The sequence below is a fragment of the Salmo salar genome, chromosome ssa13 (genome assembly GCF_905237065.1).
Source record: "Salmo salar chromosome ssa13, Ssal_v3.1, whole genome shotgun sequence".
NCBI classification, from domain to species: Eukaryota; Metazoa; Chordata; class Actinopteri; order Salmoniformes; family Salmonidae; genus Salmo; species Salmo salar.
The window spans coordinates 58,768,071-58,790,233 of record NC_059454.1 but is presented as its reverse complement, the minus strand read 5'-3'; the positions used below and the strand labels follow the sequence as shown (position 1 = coordinate 58,790,233).

General features: G+C 40.9%; 1 protein-coding gene across 1 annotated transcript in view; it reads right to left on the bottom strand.

Moving 5' to 3' along the window:
• LOC106567512 (serine/threonine-protein kinase 32A) overlaps nt 1-17,757 on the bottom strand; it is a 73,677-nt gene extending 55,920 nt beyond the window's left edge. The window contains exons 1-4 of the mRNA XM_014136828.2: nt 17,248-17,757; nt 9,022-9,293; nt 3,945-4,000; nt 3,555-3,706 (exon numbers count right to left, since the gene is read on the bottom strand). Of these exons, the coding sequence (XP_013992303.2) occupies nt 3,555-3,706; nt 3,945-4,000; nt 9,022-9,073 (260 nt within the window). The 5' untranslated portion in view covers nt 9,074-9,293; nt 17,248-17,757. The remainder of the gene's footprint in view (nt 1-3,554; nt 3,707-3,944; nt 4,001-9,021; nt 9,294-17,247) is intronic.
• Nucleotides 17,758-22,163: the final 4,406 nt, after the last annotated feature.

Below are 22,163 nucleotides of genomic sequence, written 5' to 3'. Positions count from 1 at the left end.
GACCTGACAACCTGCCAGAAGAAGGGCATACTAGTGTCCTGTAACATAACGTGATGTTGAATAAACCAAGAGACTGTGTGAACAGTGACGTTATGTAGAGAGGCCCCAGTGTGCATTAAGGGGATTCTGGGTCGTGGATCACTCCCTGGGTCGTTTGATACACAAGGTATAGCAGATTGTTGACTAGAGAGAAATTCCAGGTCATGTATGGCAATAAGACTAATAGGCGTGTTTACTCTATGCAGGTAACCTTCCTGGTTAAATAAAGGACAAATAGTGGAGAACTGTATTTGACGCATTGAGACCATTACAAAATAAGCATGTTGAACGAAAGACATGAGACACTTCGCTACTTCACTGATGCCAATGAACATTCTTGTCCATGCACTTCATTAACTTCAAGTCCTTGTTCTTCTTCATTGTCGATTCAATAAAGCAATTCCTGACTTGTGATGCTCGCCACAGAATGTGGAGTGAGACAGAAAATTCAACTTCAATAAAATCCCTTCCATCAGTGTCTCCACTCCATCCAGTTTCACTGACAGCAACAGCTCAGGATGATGCCCAGACCAGCCAGTTTCCATAAAGGCCCTGTCTGTCTCTGAGTAGGCTACTTCTTCATCATCAATAGTAAAAATACATGCTTGTCTTGGCAGAGTGAGTGATGTGCAGCTGAGTCGGGCTCTGGGTTGGCTGCCTAGTCTCTCTCTCTCTCTCTCTCCATTATTCCGGGCAGCAGGCAGAGACTCACTCTGTCTATGACTGAATCAAAAGGAATCGTTTAATTATTATTTGGAGGATAATAATCAGAAACGAGAAACGTCCAGCGGCCCGTAGGAGAAGAATGGAGCCATCTGACGAACGCTGCTGTGTTGGACAATAAATCCAATAAAATAAAGGCCAGAAAAAGGAAAAACTTTTGGCGGGGGCATTAAACGACTTGAGCAAGCTAGCAGAAGATTTCCCTGTGATACAGTACTGTAAACTATTTCACATAATTGTTTACAATCTGACTATACAGCAAATTGAGGGGGTCGAGACAAAAATATAATCTGAAGCAATTACCTCAGCCTGGGAATCATAGGGAGGAAATTGGAGAATATGGGAAGAAAATTAGATAAGCAGCGATTAGAGCCATTAATAGACAGGATCCCAAACTGGACTATAGGAAGCATAGCAGTTATGCATCTTCTTTAGCCACTCTTGTCAGTCCCTCAGTCCCTCCACCAGTCAATCCAGAAGAAACTAGTTTAGTGCCCAGTCTCAGGTCAGCGAGTTTCCATTTAGCAGCTAGCTTAGCGCCCGGTCTCAGGTCAGCACGTTTCCTTTAAGCAGCTAGCTTAGCGCCCAATCTCAGGTCAGTGCCTTTCCTTTTAGCAGCTAGCTTAGAGCCCAGTCTCAGTTCAGCGCTTTTCCTTTTAGCAGCTAGCTTAGCGCCCAATCTCAGGTCAGAGCGGTTCCTTTTAGCAGCTAGCTTAGCGCCCAGTCTCAGTTCAGCGCTTTTCATTTTAGCAGCTAGCTTAGCACCCGGTCTCAGGTCAGCGCATTTCCTTTTAGCAGCTATCTTAGCACCCGGCATCAGGTCAGCACGTTTCCATTTAGCAGCTAGCTTCTCAAAAGTGATAAGAGCTAAATATGTCTTTACAATGTACTTACAGTACCAGTCAAAAGTTTAGATACACCTACTCATTCAAGGGTTTTTCTTTATTTTTACTATTTTCTACATTGTAGAATAATAGTGAAGACATCAAAACTATGAAAAAAGACATCACGTAGCAACCAAAAAAGTGTTAAACAAATCAAAATAGATTTTAGATTTTAGATTTTTCAAAGTAACCACCCATTAGCCTTGATGACAGCTTTGCACACTCTTGGCATTCTCTCAACCAGATTCTTAAGGAATGCTTTTCCAACAGTCTTGAAGGAGTTCCCACATATGCTGAGCACTTGTTGGCTGCTTTTCATTCACTCTGCAGTCCAAATCATCCCAAACCATCTCAATTGGGTTGGGGTCAGGTGATTGTGAAGGCCAGGTCATCTGATGCAGCACTCCATCACTCTCCTTCTTGGTCAAATAGCCCTTACACAGCCTAGAGGTGTGTTTGGGGTCATTGTCCTGTTGAAAAACAAATGATAGTCCCTCTAAGCGCAAACCTGATGGGATGGCTATCGCTGCAGAATGCTGTGGTAGCCATGCTGGTTAAATGTGTTTTTGAATTCTAAATAAATCACTGAGTGTCACCAGCAAAGCACCCCCACACCATCACACCTCCTCCTCCATGCTTCATGGTGGTAACCACACATGCGGAGATCATCCATTCACGTACTCTGCGTCTCACAAAGACATGGCGGTTGGAACCAAAAATCTCAAATTTGGACTCCACCAATCTAATGTGCATTGCTAATGTTTCTTGGCCCAAGCAAGTCTCTTCTTAGTATTGGTGTCCTTTAGTAGTGGTTTCTTTGCAGCAATTTGACCATGAATGCTTGATTCATGCAGTCTCCTCTGAACAGTTGATGTTTAGATGTGTCTGTTACTTGAACTCTGTAAAGCATTTATTTGGGCTGCAATCTGAGGTGCAGTTAACTGTAATGAACTTATCCTCCGCAGCAGAGTTAACTCTGGGTCTTCCTTTCCTCTGGTGGTCCTCATGAGAGCCAGTTTCATCATAGCGCTTGATGGGTTTTGCGACTGCACTTGAAGGAACTTTTTGAAATAAAGAAATGTTCTTGAAATTTTCCGGATTGACTGACCTTCATGTTTTAAAGTAATGATGGACTGTCGTTTTTCTTTGCTCTTAAGCTGTTCATGCCATAATATTGACTAGCCAAATAGGGCTATCTTCTGTATACCACCACTACCTTGTAACAACTGATTGGCTCAAAGGCATTAAGAAAATAAATTCCACAAATTAACTTTTAACAAGGCACCCATGTTAATTGAAATACTACCTCATGTAGCTGGTTGAGAGAATGCCAAGAGTGTGCAAAGCTGTCATCAAGGCAAAGGTTGGCTACTTTGAAGAATCTCAAATATAAAATCTATTTTGATTTGTTTAACACTTTTTTGGTTGCTACATGATTCCATATGTGTTATTTCATAGTTTTGATGTCTTCACTATTATTCTACAATATAGAAAATAGTAAAAATAAAGAAAAATCCTTGAATGAGTAGGTGTGTCCAAACTTTTGACTGGTACTGTACTTCAACAATCCTTCACAAGTAACTACCCACATGATTTTGAAGGACAAGAAGTCTGAGGTTTTGTTCTACTTTTTTGTGTTGTTTGTCCTCCTCCATTCTATACGTCAAAGCCTTGGCTGAGCAAACATAAATGTTAGATTGGAGAGGGCATTCAAGCTTCTGCCACTTTCAAGGTGAGAGTCTTCTCTTTACAGATGCTTTATCACTGTCTTCAAAGCACTTGTTCCTAACAGTTGCTGTTGTTTCTTTCTTTCTTGTTCCTTTCTTTCTTTAATGAATGCACACCCATTCCCACCCACCCACCCACACACACACTCACACACTCACACACACACAGAGTGAGCCTTACCAGAAGTTGACAAGGAAAGGATGCTCGAGGTTCCGCATGATCTGCATCTCCTTGAAAACATTGCGGACCTCGTTCCGTTCCACACACTTCAGTTTGTTCATATACTTCATGGCATACATTTTCTTTGTGTCCTTCTTCTGCACAATGCACACCTAGAGAGAAACAGACAATAGCTCTGCATACATCCTGCTATCAACTGAGTTTACTGAATGGGTTTCTTACTGATCATTGCATTGTGGTTTTACTTAGATGTAAACACAAGCTGTAAGAAAGTGCTTTGATAGAATGTGAAAGTATTCTACTGCATCTGTGGCTCCTATTGTCAAGACAACTAAGAACTGATTATTTCAAGTGGAGGTTGGACTCAGCAATTTACCAAAACAGACTTACCTTCCCGAAACTTCCTTTCCCGATAGCCCTTAGGATCTGGAAGTGGTCAAAATTGACTGGGGAAAGAAGAGGAGCATCTCTTTATTTTCATATTCGCAGGCAAACAGCATACAATTTCATACAATCACAATCTTGTTGTAGTACATAGAGCATGCACGAGAAAATCTAAATGGCACTAGACACAATTGACATTCAGCGTCCTTTTTAACATGTGTGATGCAGTGTTATTATCTCAAATGGAAAAGGCTCTAAATGTGAAGTCATTTTGGCTGGGTAAGTTGTTTCATTCAGTTCATTACAGTTCATTACTATCAGATGTAGACAGACTGCTCCCGTGATACAAAATGAACTTGCGGAGAGAAATAAAAGGTTGTTTACATTATAGCCCAGAAGATGACATTTTTTAAAATGTTGCACGTTTTTCTCTGAAACAAAATACACATTTCATCTGACTTTCAGCACTTTCCTGCTCTGTGTCTTCCATCTCTTCTCAGCACACATACACTGACTACACTCCCAGTCAAAAGTGTCATGCCCATTGGGGGCACAGGGGTACGTGCCCCCTCAGATTTATCCTGTTTTAAAAATATATACTTTATATACTTTTATATATATATATATATATATATATATATATATATATATATATATATATATTGTTTTAATGGGGGATTTTTTTCTTTTAAATTTGTTGATGTTTTTCTTACATTTTACATTTTACATTTTAGTCATTTAGCAGACGCTCTTATCCAGAGCGACTTACAGTAGTGAATGCATACATTTCATACAATTTTTCTTTAATACTGCTAGTCAACTAGCAATTTTATGAAGTTGGCCCAGATAGGTTCCCAATCTCCCACCTCATAACTATCTGCAAAAAAGCCATTTCAGGTTATCAATGAAGTTAGAGTAGCTAGCTTGTCTAACTATCTTAGCTGGCATGCCTGCTGGCAAGCAATAACTAAATGTACTGACGATTTTTGGGGTGCAGGACGCACCTGCTCCCAGTCCCAATTTAACCTGAACCAGTAATCGGTCTAATCTCAAAAAACATTTATATTCAATTGGAACCAGTTGTGGCCTGTCTTCACAGCCATGGCAATCGAAACAGAGGGTTATCCCTCTTTCTATCTGCCATCTCACAGGGTGACGTGCAGCTGCTCTCTCTCTCTCTCTCTCTCTCTCTCTCTCTCTCTCTCTCTCTCTCTCTCTCTCTCTCTCTCGCCCCAGTCATGTGTCCTGGCCGGTGTACCCCCGCCGAGCAGCGACACCTCACATTCCCTCCGAGCGGATGGATTGGATGTGACAGTTAATGATATGCTCTGTTAGTCATGTATCAGTGGCACTTCACCTCTCCGATATTTGTGTTTCACTGTTCACTACAGGCTGAGCCTAACTCTGGTTCTGATGGGGTTTTAGGGAAGGACAGCTGTGGTTTGACTGCGAGGAGAGCAGAGCAGCGGGTGCACAGAGACAGAGGCTGCTGTGCCGGTTACTTACTCTTTCTCTATCTATCTGTATCTCTCAGTCTATCTCTCTGTCTGTCTCCCCTCCCCCCTCTCTCTGATGTTCACAGAGGCAGGAAGCTCTAGCGGAGCCCCATATACACTAGTACGCAGCCATGACTGAGTAAGTCATGCGGTTGCTGTGGCGACTGAAACAGTACCCACGGGTCCCAGTCAGCCGGAGCGTGAATAAAGCATGCTCACCAGACAGGCGTGCCCATTAAGAGAAGTGGAAGCCCCAGGGGACAGACAGACAGACAGGCAGACATTGATGGGGGACAGGTCACAGCTTTAGCATGATTGTCAACAGAACAAAGTCACAGAACAAAGAACACTTAATTCCCAATCCCATTCTTAATAGACTTATAAAGCACTCAGTCCTGTTGATGTACTAAATCTCTCTCTATGGATCTCTATCTGTCATTTTTCCTGTTATTTCTCTGGCCAACACCAATCCCAGGTGCCCAGGCAGTAAATTCAGGGCATTGGAAAATTGAACACTCAGCTGCAATGTCAAAGCCATAACAACAATGTCAAGGAGCACTCCAGTTATTTTGAACTCCCAAGTACAATTCCAAGTCACACATGACTTTTATTTCTGAGGTGATGACTTTGTCCATAATGGGTAACTAATGGGATCGATGGCAGAAGCTCATATTTAAGGAAATAACAAATGTTGAAAGAAATGTATGACGATTATTCTGGCAACGGCTTAAAAGAATACTACCTGGCTGGAGTCACAGCAAACAATGTCCATAGTGTACACTCTAGAAAAGATAATGCACAATTGTACAGATATACAGTTGAAGTCAGAAGTTTACATACACCTTAGCCAAATACATTTAAACTCAGTTTTTCACAATTCCTGACATTTAATCATAGTAACAATTCCCTGTCTTAGGTCAGTTAGGATCACCACTTTATTTTAAGAATGTGAAATGTCAGAATAATAGTAGAGAGAATGATTTATTTCAGCTTTTATTTCTTTCATCACATTACCAGTGGGTCAGAAGTTTACATACACTCAATTAGTATTTGGTAGCAATGTCTTTAAATTGTTTAACTTGGGTCAAACGTTTCGGGTAAACTTCCACAAGCTTCCCACACTAAGTTGGGTGAATTTTGGCCCATTCCTCCTGACAGAGCTGGTGTAACTGAGTCAGGTTTATAGACCTCCTTGCTCGTGCACACTTTTTCAGTTCTGCCCACACATTTTCTATAGGATTGAGGTCAGGGCTTTGTGGTGGCAACTCCAATACCTTGACTTTGTTGTCCTTAAGCCATTTTGCCACAACTTTGGAAGTATGCTTGGGGTCATTGTCCATTTGGAAGACCCATTTGCGACCAAGCTTTTACTTCCTGACTGATGTCTTGAGATGTTGCTTCAATATATCCACAATATTTTCCTGCCTCGTGATGCCATCTATTTTGTGAAGTGCACCAGTCCCTCCTGCAGCAAAGCACCCCCACAACATGATGCTGCCACCCCCGAGCTTCACGGTTGTGATGGTGTTCTTCGGCTTGCAAGCCTCCCCCTTTTTCCTCCAAACATAACGATGGTCATTATGGCCAAACGGTTCTGTTTTTGTTTCATCAGACCAGAGGACATTTCTCCAAAAAGTACGATCTTTGTCCCCGTGTGCTGTTGCAAACCGTAGTCTGGCTTTTTTATGGCGGTTTTAGAGCAGTGGCTTCTTCCTTGCTGAGCGGCCTTTCAGGGTATGTCGATATAGGACTCGTTTTACTGTGGGAATAGATACTTTTGTACCTGTATCCTCCACCATCTTCACAAGGTCCTTTGCTGTTGTTCTGGGATTGATTTGCACTTTTCTCACCAAAGTACGTTCATCTCTAGGAGACAGAATGCGTCTCCTTCCTGAGCGGTATGACGGCTGCGTGGTCCCATGGTGTTTATACTTGCGTACTACTGTTTGTACAAATGAACGTGGTACCTTCAGGCATTTGGACATTGCTCCCAAGGATGAACCAGACTTGTGTAGGTCTACAATTTTTTTCTGAGGTCTTGGCTGATTTCTTTTCATTTTCACATTTTGTCAAGCAAAGAGGCACTGAGTTTGAAGGTAGGCCTTGAAATACATCCACAGGTGTATCAGAAGCTTCTAAAGCCATGACATCATTTTCTGGAATTTTCCAAGCTGTTTAAAGGCACAGTCAACTTAGTGTATGTAAACTTCTGACCCACTGGAATTGTGATACAGTGAATTATAAGTGAAATAATCTGTCTGTAAACAATTTTTGGAAAAATTACTTGTGTCATTGTAACGGCTGTCGTCGCAAGAAAACCAAGATGTTGTGGATTCATTATAAATATTTAATAAAATGAACCACTATAAACAAAACATCAAACAGCAACGAAAGCTAACAGTCCTGTCTGGTCAAAAACGAACGAGACAGAAAACAATCCCCCACAAAACCCAAAGGAAAAACCTGCTCCTATTGTGTGACTCCCAATCAACAACAACGAACTTCAGCTGTGCCTGATTGGGAGTCACACACGGCCCAAAACAAAGAAATACAAAAAACCTAGAAAAAGAACATAGAACGCCCACCCAATGTAACACCCTGGCCTAACCAAAATAAAGAACAAAAAAAACCTCTCTATGGCCAGGGCGTTACAGTCATGCACAAAGTAGATGTCCTAACTGACTTGCCAAAACTATAGTTTGTTAAAAAACGAGTTTTAATGACTCCAACCTAAGTGTATGTAAACTTCTGCCTTAAACTGTAAATGTATATATAGGTACAGGTATGTTATCTTTCATGTATGTGTGTTTTTCTCTGAAAAGGAGACCATTCACTCTGTCTGTCACAGCTGACCTACCAATAAATAATCCTTTGCTAATGCTTTGTCACCTTCAATATGATACAGCTAAACATTTGCATAACACGTTAGCCTACATCCACTGATGTTCTCTATAAACTGTTACAGTAACTGTATTCTAGTGAGTGAAGAAGGTTAGCTGTAGAAACCTTAGATCATCACTTATTGGCTTCCAAAATGTAAAACACCCTCAGATGACAGATGATTCATTATGCAATATAAAGAAAAACATAATGCCTTTAATTAAAAGGGAACCCAGTGACAGCCCTTGAATTGCTGATGTTCTCTTAACTCTGTCGACTTGTTGGGGTTTTGCCAAAGTGAGTGAATTCAAACTAGAGGATTTGTCACATTCAAAGATGTTGAATTCCACTTAGCTAGTATATACTGTAAGCCCAACATAGTGCACAATTACACATAGAACGCTTTTTATAGGAATTATATGATCTCTATGACACAATGTCTCCATACCTGAATGATAACTACCATTACACTTTTCAGAAACACATAGCTACCTTATGAGACTTTAAGAAATCTGTTAGTAACCGTGGCTTTACTGATGCTTACATTTCTATTCATGTACTGCATCTTCTTCATCTGTTTGTTCAATCTATCGTCTTCATTTTTGATACAGAGTCTACTGGAGTACACTCAGAGAAGACAAATCCAAAAGGAGAAATGTCCAATAATCCCCATTGCCCACTTTAAAACAGGCTCGATCATTACTCACCCTCCTCTGTGTCATCGGTGACGGAAGCCTTGTTGGATTGTCCCAGCCCCATGTCTGTTCCTGTAGTCCCCAGCCAGGCAGGCCCCTCTCAGCTCAGTATGGAATAGCTGTCCCACAGCCAGGGAGACATAGCCTGGAGCCTGGGCTGGACCAACCTATCTAGATCCACCAGTTGGGTTGATTGGAACTTGGCCTGTACTCTTCTCTGTACTCTATGGTTCCACACCCAGGGGTGTGGATCTATCTCTGACCCCCCTCAACAGGAAACCAAACTATATAAGAGAAGAACACACAAACATGACACAATGCGTCAAAATCAAGAAGGGAGGGGGCTGAGTGGTTGAGCCAACACATTACGGTAATGCTCTACTTGTGTTGGTAGGAGATTGTCGAGAGATGCTCTTTACGATTGTGAACTTGCCAAATTCCTTTCGAAGGAGTATATCCAGCAAACCAAAATTGGTTCTGTGAACGTTCCCAGAACATTCGTTAGGCTGCAACAAATGTTCTCCTAACACAAAAACTGTCCAGTCGTGCTGATGATTATAGAATATTTGTATAAAACATTTGCCTGATTTTGCAAGAATGTTCCTATGAAACATTTAATCTGTTCTTTAAAGGTCCCCAGAATGTTTCATTATATTGTGGGAACAGTCTGGTGAGAACATTGGGGTGACATCACAAAATATATGTTAACAACAACAACAAAAAACCATGTTCAGTTGTGCAGATGATTCTTCAATGTTTATTTTAGGCTGCAAAAAACATTCACAAAAAAACATTTACCTGTGGTTACAAAAACATTCCCAGAAAACATTTTGTGTGTTCCCAAAACACAAAAAACTGTCCAGTTGTGCTGACATTCAGATAATGTTTGTATCAGGGTGCACAAATGATTCCTTTGATGTTGCAAGAATGTTGACAGAACAGCCTTTCTGAGATCTTTAAAGTATCCCAGAACATTTAATTAGGTTGTGGGAACAGTGTGTGTACATTACAAGAGATAGGATCCAAAACCACAAATGTACTCAGTTGTGATGACATTCATACAATGTTTAAGTCAGGTTGCACAGGACATTCCTATAATGTTGTAAGAATGTTGGTAGAACTTCTGGTTCCCAGGACATTTCAGAAGCCCTTTCCTGCAGTTAAATTACCTAGTGGCCTCAAATTACCTAGTGGCATTATTACAGTGTTTTTTATAATTTCATAATTAATAAACATTACTTCAAAAACCAACTGAAAATCTGGTGTTTCTATGTTAAACAGTTTCGTTATATTTCAGTCTTCTGTAATGTACAGTATCAGTCAAAAGTTTCGACACACCTACCCATTCAAGTGTTTTTCTTTATTTGTACTATTTTCTACATTGTAGAATATTAGTGAACACATCAAAACTATGAAATAACACATACAGAATCATGTAGTAACCAAAAAAGAGTTAAACAAATAAAAATATATTTTAGATTTTAGATTCTTCAAAGTAGCCACCCATTGTCTAGATGACAGCTTTGCACACTCTTGGCATTCTCTCAACCAGCTTAACCTGGAATGCTTTTCCAACAGCCTTGAAGGAGTTCCCATATATGCTGACCACCTGTTGGCTTCTTTTCATTCACTCTGCAGTCCAACTCATCCCAAACCATCTCAATTTGGTTGAGGTCGGGAGATTGTGGAGGCCAGGTCATCTGATGCAGCACTCCATCACACTACTTCTTGGTCAAATAGCCATTACACTGCCTGGAGGTGTGTTGGGTCATTGTCCTGTTGAAAAACAAATGATAGTCCCAATAAGCGCAAACCAGATGGGATGGCGTATTGCTGCAGAATGCTGTGGTAGCCATGCTGGTTAAGTGTGGCTTGAATTCTGCTTTACGGTGGGAATCACCAATGTGGAGATCACATAGACATGGCGGTTGGAAACTAAAATCTCACATTTGGACTCATCAGACCAAAAGGACGAGATTTCCACCGGTCTAATGTCCATTGCTCATGTTTCTTTGTCCAAGCATGTCTCTTCTTCTTATTGGTGTCCTTTAGTAGTGGTTTGCAGCAATTCGATCATGAAGGCTTGATTTACGCAGTCTCCTCTGAACAGTTGATGTTGAGATGTGTCTGTTACTTGAACTCTGTGAAGCATTTATTTGAGCTGCAATTTCTGAGGCTGGTAACTTTAATGAACTTCTGGGTCTTCCTTTCATGTGGCGGTCCTCATTAGAGCCAGTTTCATCATAGCGCTTGAAAGTTATTGCGACTGCATTTGAATAAACTTTCAAAGTTCTTGACATTTTCCGGATAGACTGACCTTTATGTCTTAAAGTAATGATAGACTGTCATTTCTCTTTGCATATTTCAGCTATTCTTGCCATAGTATGGACTTGGTCTTATACCAAATAGGGCTATTTTCTGTATACCACGCCTACCATGTCACAACACAACTGATTGGCTCAAACACATTAAGGAAAGAAATTCCACAAATTAACTTTTAACTCCATGATGCTGGCCTTCTAGGCAGAGTTGCAAAGACAAGCCATATCTCAGACTGGCCAATAAACATAAAAGATTAAGATGGGTAAAAGAACACAGACACTGGACAGAGGAACTCTGCCTAGAAGGCCAGCATCCCAGAGGCATCTGTTTCTCAAACTAGACACTCTAATGTACTTGTCCTCCAAATCAGTTGTGCACTGGGGCCTCCCACTCCTCTTTCTATTTTGGTTAGGGCCAGTTTGTGCTGTTCTGTGAAGGGAGTAGTACACAGTGTTGTATGAGATCTTCAGTTTCTTGGCAATTTCTCACAAGGAATAGCTTTCATTTCTCAGAACAAGAATAGACTGACGAGTTTCCGAAGAAAGTGCTTTGTTTCTGGCCATTTTGAGCCTGTAATCGAACCCACAAATGCTGATACTCCAGATACTCAACTAGTCTAAAGAAGGCCAGTTTTATTGCTTCTTTAATCAGTACAACAGTTTTCAGCTGTGCTAACATAATTACAAAAGGGTTTTCTAATGATCAATTAGCCTTTTAAAAGTATAAACTTGGATTAGCTAACACAACGTGCCATTGGAACACAGGAGTGATGGTTGCTGATAATGGGCCTCTGTACACCTATGTAGATATTCCATTAAAAATCAGCCGTTTCCAGCTACAATAGTCATTTACAACATTAACAACGTCTACACTGTATTTCTGATCAATTTGATGTTATTTTAATGGACAAAAAAAAGTGCTTTTCTTTTAAAAATAAGAACATTTCTAAGTGACCCCAAACTTTTGAATTTTAGTGTATATTGTACAGTAGTAGGTGATATAGAGACACATGGCATTTTAATTTCATTCATTAGACATTTTAACAGCCTTTAATCATACAGTACAAACACAACCCTATTTTTCTACACTTTACATGTTGACAATCTGGGTCACGCCCTGACCTGAGAGAGCCGTTTTTCTCTGTTTGGTTAGGTCAGGGTGTGATATGGGGTGGGCATTCTATGTCATATATTTCTTTGTGTTTGGCCGAATATGGTTCCTAATCAGAGGCAGCTGTCTATCGTTGTTTCTGATTGGGAATCATACTTAGGCAGCCCTTTTTCCCACCTTCAGTTGTGGGATCTTGTTTTTGTACAGCTCAGTGAAAGCCTGCAGAACATAACGGTCGTTTTGCTTTTCGTTATTTTGTTTAGTGTTCTGAGTTAAATAAAAGTAAACATGAGCACTTACCACGCTGCACCTTGGTCTCCTCCTTACGACGATCGTTACAATCTGCACATTATTTCAGTCATAGGACATTTTAACAGCATGTAATCATACGAATCAAATCCAATGTTATTTGTCACAGGTGACAGTGAAATGCTTACTTACGGGTCCTTTTACAACAATGCAGAGTTAAAGATAAAGAAAAAAAACAAAATAGAAATATGAACTAGTGACACGAGGAATAAATACACAGACAATAATGAGTAACAATAAGAAGTCAAATGGCATAGCTATTACCTACAGGGGGTACCAGTACCGAGTCGCTGTGCAAGAGTACGAGGTTATTGAGGTAGCTATGAAGATATAAGTAGGGGTAAAGTGACGTACATGGTGAGTGTGAAAGTGTGTGTGTGGCATCAGTATGCATGTTATGTGTTAATGTTATGTGTGTGTGGGCGTATGTGTATGTGTGTTGGGGTGTCAGGGTAAGTATGTGTGAGTGTGTGTGCATAAATTCAGTGCAAGAGAGTTAGTGCAACAAAGGGTCAATGCAGGTAGTCCGGGTCGCCATTTGATTAGCTATTTAGCAGTCTCGTTTAGCAGTCTCATGGCTTGGGGTTAGAAGCTGTTCAGGGTCCTGTTGGTTCCAGACTGGGTGCACTGGTAATGCTTGCCGTGCGGTAACAGAGAGAACCGTCTATGGTTTGGGTGGCTGAAATCTTTGACCCATTTTTGGGGCTTTTTCTGATACCACCTGGTATAGAGGTCCTGGAAGGCAGGGAGCTCGGCCCCAGTGATGTACTGGGCCGTACTCACCATCTTCTGTCGCGCATTCTTTGAATGTTTTTGGGATGTTATCATCCCAATGTTAGATAAAACCCTAACTAGAACCTAACAGGAATCTTAGCTAATGTTATGGGAATGTTCCAGGTTTACTGGATAGGCTACTTTCATACTAGCATTTGCTGAGTCCCCAACAACCGGGTTAACAATGGGTGGATTTGATTATGCTGAGCCGCGGGGCACCGGTCTATGGCGCGTGACTTGAATGGGCAGAAGCAGTGAGGGAAGAGCACCCTTCTCAAATGGAACAGTAATCTGCACCGCTCGGACATGCTGTCAACAAGGCAGCATGGTGCATCATCCAGAAACATACATCTCTTTTCCATAAAATACATGTTAGAATTTTCTAACTAGTTTTCATTTGGAAGGCAGATACAGTATTTTTATCAAAGGTAATCACTTTTGAATGTGAAAACACAGAATCTTGATCCCGTGCCCTTTGAGCTGCTGGCTCATGCCCAGGAGGCAGTCCGGTTCTAAAACGAATGCACTCAACTTTCACCTGGTGTTTCGCCTACTTGGGTGTACGGACCAGATTAATCAAATCCCCTCAAGGCGACAGACAATCCATCGTAACTCCTCCTCCATATTTACTGGATTAGTTGAACATTACAGAAGAGAAGCTCTCCCGACAGTTTTTTTTTCTTCTTGTCAAGACTAGTATGGAGGGGATCTAGTTTCAGGAGTTTCTTTTACGCCTGCTCCATTAGGTTACTTTCATACTAACCCTAAGGATATTGATAACTCGAAAACTGGCTGACATATCAGGCAATCTAAATACATTCTCTGAAATACTTAATTATTTGAGTAGTACACTGATTCTTGTTTGAGTATGAGGATAAAATAGAATAGTTTCAGTAGGTTTTTTTTGTTGCAGTGTTGGAAGTAGTTTCATGAAATTCTTCTAATTTTGCCATGTGACGGAGAGAAGAATTTGCCTTCTCAAAGGTAATATCCTGCAATTCTACAGATGTCACCATGAGTTGGTTGAGAAACCTTTGCAGTGTAAAGCTAATTTCCTGCAATTCAGAACATTTTGCCATGTTCATATACTATCTGAGTGAGAGTGACAAAAAGAGTTATGGGAGCCCTATTATGGTCAGGGCCCCTGGGCACATGCCCTGCATGTCTACTCAGTAATTTGGTGAGGATTATTTGAGTGACTGTCATTGACTGACATAACTATTGGAAAACTGTTGATTCACTACAAAATTTCGAAATTATTCTACTTTTCTAACTCTTAACAGAGTAATCTGCATATAGGTGTAACGGAGTTAAGAACGTGCCGTAAACTCACTCTACAGCTAGCTTAAAATGTCGCAGATATAGCCATCCAATTGGTACCTTTTAGGTGGGTCAACCCATTGGAAAGTTTTCAAGGAGGGCCTGTGACCCAGATCGACAGTTGGACTCAACAGTCGGGGTAGCTCGCTGTGTAGCGAGTGTAGAAGGGGTGAGTGTAACGGAGATAAGAACGTGCCGTAAGCTCACTCCACAGCTAACTTGAAATGTCGATGGTAGAGCCATCCAATTGGTGGCTCAACTCGTTGGACCGTTGTCAAAGAGGGCAGTTACCTGTGTTGCGAAGTAGATGATCACTGGTGTGAGTCCAATATGGGGCAGTCGGACAGTGGAGGAAGCAAAGCTGTTAGCAGCATACTGACCCCCGTTACATACAGTGCGTTCGGAAAGTATTAAGATCCCTTGACTTTTTCCACATTTTGTTACGTTACAGCCTTATTCTAAAATGGATTACATGTATTTTTTTCCCCACAGCAATCTACACACAATACCCCCACAATGACAAAGCGAAAACAGGTTTTAGTATTCATACCCTTCGATATGAGACTCTAAATTGAGCTCAGGTGCCTCCTGTTTCCATGAATCATCTTTGAGATGTTTCTACAAGTTGATTAGAGTCCACCTGTGGTAAATTCAATTGATTGGACATGATTTGAAAAGGCACACACCTGTCTATATAAGGTCCCACAGTTGACAGTGCATGTCAGAGCAAAAACCAAGCCATGAGGTCGAAGGAACTGTCCGTAGAGCCCAGAGACAGGATTGTGTCGAGGCAAAGATCTGGGGAAGGGTACCAAATTAATTCTGCAGCATTAAAGGTCCACAAGAACACAGTGGCCTCCGTCATTCTTAAATGGAAGACGTTTGGAACCACCAAGACTCTTCCTAGAGCTGGCCACCCAGACAAACTGAGCAATAGGGGGAGAAGGGCCTTGGTCAGGTAGGTGACCAACAACCCGATGGTCACTCTGACAGAGATTCAGAGTTCCTCTGTGGAGATGGGAGAACCTTCCAGAAGGACAACCATTTCTGCAGCACTCCACCAATCAGGCCTTTATGGTAGAGTGGCCAGACGGAAGCCACTCCTCAGTAAAATACACATGACAGCCCGCATGGAGTTTGCCAAAAGGCACCTAAAGAACCTCAGACCATGAGAAACAAGATTCTCTGGTCTGATGAAACCAAGATTGAACTCTTTGGCCTGGATGCCAAGCGTCATGTCTGCAGGAAACCTGACACCATTCCTACGGTAAAGCATGGTGGTGGTAGCATCATGCTGACAGGATGTTTTTCAGCAGTAGAGACTGGGAGACTAGTCAGGATTGAGGCAAAGATTAACGGTGAAAAGTACATTGAGGTCCTTGATGTGTGTAAATGTGTGTAAATTGAAAAAGAAAAAATATATATTTAATCAATTTTAGAATAAGTCAAGGGGTCTGAATACTTTTCCGAATGCACTGTCCACTCCCCAGAATCAAATGCAGTCACTAGATAATAGTAATAGATTAAAGGTGGGAAAAAAGTATTGGTCCAAATTTTCCTATAAAGTCCCCCAAACTGTAGACCTATACAATAAATATATAGACATTTGTCTAAATTACTTCCATAAAATTGTACTTTATTATGTTTAATAAAACACAATTTTCCAACACCATGCTAGGGTGGCTAATGCTACAATACTTCCCGATGTTTTAGCATTTGTGGCACAAAGCCTATTCAAGTCATGAGACCAATATAATGTTTAAATTATCTAAGTGATTTTATTGAGCTTCACAATCAATTTTAGATACTTCGGATGATTTGGACATGCATGCAAAAAATGCTAATATCGGTCCCATGATTTGAATGGTATTTGTGCCACAAATGCTAAAAGGTTAGCATGTGTTAACAGTGCCAGGAAAATAAAAAAATGGATTGCTGTCATACCTTGTCCATAGAGTGCTTACAGGGTAAGTAAACCAACATGTCATTTTGTAATTTGGATGAACTATCCCTTTAATTTCAGTCGGATGTATGATTCCCATGTATGACACAGCCTGCGTGGCATGGGTATTCAAAAAAACACTGCACTCCATTATAACGGAATGTAACATGAATGTAATATTTTAATTTGCGTGTTAACCTAGTGGTAGCTATAAACAAAGTTAAAAAGAAATCAGATTTTGCTGTCAATTTTGTATGCATTTTCTGGTATCCTTGATAAGGTCACCCTAGTGAATCTAAATAAAATATTAAAAACTACTTGAACGCTAAAGTACATAGAAATCGCATTGCTGACTTAGAGCCATACGGGAGGCATTCCGCTTAGAATCCCGTGACAGAATAGAAAGCATGCACTGAATAGAAAGTAGCCTAGGCATTCAAGCAGACACCATCATAACCTACCTTTAAATGCCGCGGGGTTTTTAGATAAATAACATATCCAGTAAAAAAAAAATGTAAGGTAGCCTATTTGAAGAGAAGAGGACAGTTCACGGCATCACTTGCTTGTTAGGACGACGCATCCATACACCTGCCCCGACTCACAAGAAGGAATGTCTGGGGTGAGTGATAAGGGAAGGGATGCGCAGATTGATCGTAAAACAAAATAATAAAAATAAAAGTGCGATTAGTGTTCTCGTATTTTCTATACTGTTCGGGCAAAATTATTGTTGCTACTGAGGATACAATTGTATCATGAAGCAAAACAGGAAACTGCTACATTGTTGCACGAGATCAGCAGACTGCAGAATAATACAGACCTCCACACTTCACACACCGGTATCTCTACTGGACTATAATTAGGATACTTGGCGTTACGCTGTATAGAACTCCCTCCTCGTGCATCTCGCAAAGCTCACCTCATCATATGGAATGTTGCCTTGCCTACTCACCATCGCCTTATGATTTTTATGAGGCGATTTATTCCCAGGTATTTATTTTCAGCAACTATATGTTCGGAATGCCGTCGGGGGTACGCCAAATAAAAATGTGATTCACATTTTTAAAAATGTATAAAAAAATAAATAAATTCTTCACACTTTCAAACGGTCCATTTATATTTTCCAACGGGGCTATAGATTTGGGTGAGATTTTTTTCTCGCCTGAGTAGCCTCGTTTCACTGCCAAAAATAAAATTAAACCATCTAGTGTTCAGCGAAATAACAACACAATGTCAAATACAGAGAGTAACATTAACCGTTACTCTCTCGCGGGAATTCCACTAACGGGCTGTATGTAGCCAAACGTAGGTGCTACTCATTCTTTTTGCTCGAAAATGGATAAATGGTAAAAAAAGTAAGGCCTGTGTCCAAAGAGACACATACCAGCTCTACTGGTAGTACTGCTACTACCAGCAGTACTACACCTGCACCTGTCGATGACACAAGTTGTTCTGCTTCCATGAGCACATCCAATGCTAGCATCAGTAATTCTACATTTGGTGTTAGTCCAGCTAGCATGGACACTGACAGTTGTGAATCTGATGCAGCTGAAGAGCTACTGCCCACTTACCTGGGAAAGCACCGAACAACAGACAGGGACGGTGGACCATCGAAGAGGTGCAAATATGATGAGAACTACATTGATTTGGGGTTCACATATATTGGGAGTAGTGCCTTTCCTCAGGCACAGTGTGTTATATGTGCAAAAGTACTATCTTACAACTCGATGAAACCTTCACTCTTGCGCAGACATTTAGAAACAAAAAATGCCAATTTGAAAAGTAAGCCACAGGAGTTTTTGAGCGAAAATTAAGACACCTTTCGAGTAGTAAGACATGTATAAAAGCAACAGATACCATTAATAAGAAGGGGCTAGAAGCGTTTTATATGGTGAGCTACCGAGTGGCTAGGACAGGCAAGCCCCATACTATTGTGGAGGACTTCATTCTTCCTGTTTCCGCGGATATGGCTAGGACAATGCTGGGGGAAAAGGCCCAAAAAAACTATACAGACAATGCTTTCATTAAACAACACTGTTTCATGACACATCAGTGACATGGCAGGAGATGTTTTGAAACAATTACTGCTTTGCATACAAGCCAGTGAATTCTATGCGTTACAGCTGGATGAGTCAACAGACGTGGCGGGCCTGGCAGAGCTCCTGGTATATGCCCGTTACGTTTATGAGGGGTCAATTAAGGAAGACATCCTGTTCTGGAAATCAGGACAGCAGGAAAGGATTTTTTAAAAGTACCAGACAGCTTTGTGACATCAAATGGACTTTGGTGGTCAATATGTGTTGGTATCTGATGGCGCAAAAGCCACGACAGAGAGACATAGTGGAGTGGTAACGCGCGTGCAAGCAGTTTCTCCCAACGCCACTTGGGTACACTGCAGCATCCACCCAGAGGCTCTTGCTGCAAAAGGAATGCCTGACAGCTTGAAAGATGTTTTGGACACGACAGTGAAAATGGTTAACTTTGTTAAAGCAAGGCCCCTGAACTCTCATGTATTTTCTACACTATGCAATGATATGAGCAGCGAGCATGTAACGCTATTACAACATACAGAAGTGCACTGGTAATCAAGGGGCAAAGTATTGACACGTTTTTTTAAATTGAGAGATGAGATTAAAGTTTTCTTTACTGACCATCATTTTCCCTTATCTGACCGCTTGCATGATGATGAGTTTCTCACACGACTGGCCTATCTGGGTGATGTTTTTTCTCACCTGAATGATCTGAATCTAGGATTACAGGGACTCTCCGCAACAATATTCAATGTGTGGGACAAAATTGAGGCTATGATTAAGAAGTTGGAGCTCTTCTCTGTCTGCATTAACAAGGACAACACACAGGTCTTTCCATCATTGTATGATTTTTTTGTGTGCAAATGAACTCAAGCTTACGGACAATGTCAAATGTGATATAGCGAAGCACCTGAGTGAGTTGGGATGCGCAATTACGCAGGTACTTTCCCGAAATGGATGACACAAACAACTGAATTCGTTATCTCTTTCATGTCCTGCCTACAGTCCACTTACCAATATCTGAACAAGAGTCTCATTGAAATTGCAACAAGCGGTTCTGTGAAAATTGAATTCAATCAGAAGCCACTGCCATATTTCTGGATTTGGCTGCGCTCAGAGTATCCTGCCTTGGCAAATCGCACTGTTAAGACACTGACGCCCTTTGCAACCCCGTACCTATGTGAGAGTGGATTCTCAGCCCTCACTAGCATGAAAACTAAACACAGACACAGACTGTGTGTGGAAAATGATTTAAGACTGAGACTCTCTCCAATACAACCCAACATTGCAGAGTTATGTGCATCATTTCAAGCACACCCTTTTTATTAACCTGTGGTGAGTTATTCACAGTTTTCGATGAACAAATAAAGTTTTATATGTAAGATGGCTAAATAAAGAGCAAAATGATTGATTACTAATTATATTATTATTTGTGCCCTGGTCCTATAAGAGCTCTTTGTCACTTCCCACGAGCCGGGTTCTGACAAAAACTCACACTCATTCTTATGCTTAATAAATGTATCGTATATTGTGTGTGTGGCAGCCTTACAATGATGACAACAAAACAACATTTGAGAGTGCGCTGACCCTGGTGCTAGAGGGTGTACACAGCAGGTTGAATGTTTGAAGGGGTACGGGACTATAAAAAGTTTGGCAACCACTGCTATAGAGAACCCAAAATATGACTGTGGAAATAGTTTTGAAACACATTTTGGGGGTTAACACCTTCATAATTAATTGTGTAATAAACTATACAATTTAATGAATTCCATATCAGCATTTACCATGCCAAAATGTAGCACACACATGACTTTACAATGTAAGGCAATTCAAATCAAAAACGAAAGTCTTCATAGTCCTCAAACGTTATGAGGTCACAGGTCACACATGGATTGCATGGCTTGAAATTGTCATAAACTATATGTATGTTAATTTCCACATCACATCACTTTCCACAGGCAGCCAAATTCTGCAAATTTTTCCATTAATTGGTCTTTTGCCCAATCATAGATCTTTTGCCCAATCATAGCTCTTTATCAGTGCTGATCTGATTGGTCAAAAGACCAATTAGTGAAAAAATATCCGAATTGGGCTGCCTGTGTAAACGCAGCCTCTGAAGCCTAAGCAATGCATTCAATTATGGCAGAGAAAAGAATGGGCAACTTTGGGACAGAGTTCTCCCTGTGGCTGCGTCCAAATATGTCATGACTTGAATTGAGGTGGCATTAACTAATGGCTCCATAGTGTAACCATCCATTAGGAATTGCATGGCACCGCTGCCTCCTAATTGTGTGGTCCTGTCCAAGGTCATGGGATTGACTGGGTGAGAGATTTGCTTATAGTGCACAATCTCTATTACTACTAGTGGATCATGCCAAAATGATTTCAGTCCAAACTATCCATCTTCATGAGACCAGGGCTCACCCCTCCACTCTCCGAGGCAAATGGCACCCCTCAAAATAAGACCAGACCACCTTTAAACACTTGGAATGAATGATGATGTTTCTGTCATGCGACTACTGTGCTGTTTAATTGGTATTTATTGTGGGCACTGTTGCAAACTTTAAGTAGGGGGGAGGGTGTGGCTCAGTTGGTAGAGCATGGTGTTTGCAACGCCAGGTTTGTGGGTTCGATTCCCACGGGGGACCAGTACGGAAGGAAAAAAAAGTGTGAAATGTATGCATTCACTACTGTAAGTCGCTCTGGATAAGAGCGTCTGCTAAATTACTAAAATGTAAATGTAAAATGTAGTTTTAAAAAAAACAACATTTTATCATCATAATTGGTTTTTAATTTCATAGATATAATCAAATTCGCTTTTGAAAATAGCGGGATGGAAGGAAGAAGTCCTCCCTTGAAAAGCTGATACCAATTATAATGGGTGCGATCCTTTGCATTATAAATGAGCCTCTTTAGCTACAGAGGATTCCTTGGAAGTGGAGTCATACAGAGCTATGTGTGTGAAATTAGCCCCATCTAGTGGATAGCTCTCTCAAAAATAGAACGACAAGCAGTCCAATAGTCCCTACTCATATATCAAATCAAATTAAATTGTATTTTATTAGTCACATGTGCCAAATACAACACCTTACAGTGAAATGCTTAGTTACAATCCCTTAATTTCGGGATCGGTGTCCCATCCACAGGACGGTTAGCTAACGTAGGCTAATGGAGTTTAAAAAAATAACAACAAAAAAAGAAGAAGAAAAAGAAAGAAAAGTAACAAATAATTAAAAAGCAGTAGTAAAATACCGGTTAGTCGAAGTAATTGAGGTAATATGTACATGTAGGTAGAGTTATTAAAGTGACTATGCATAAATAATAACAGAGAGTACTAGCAGCGTAAAAGA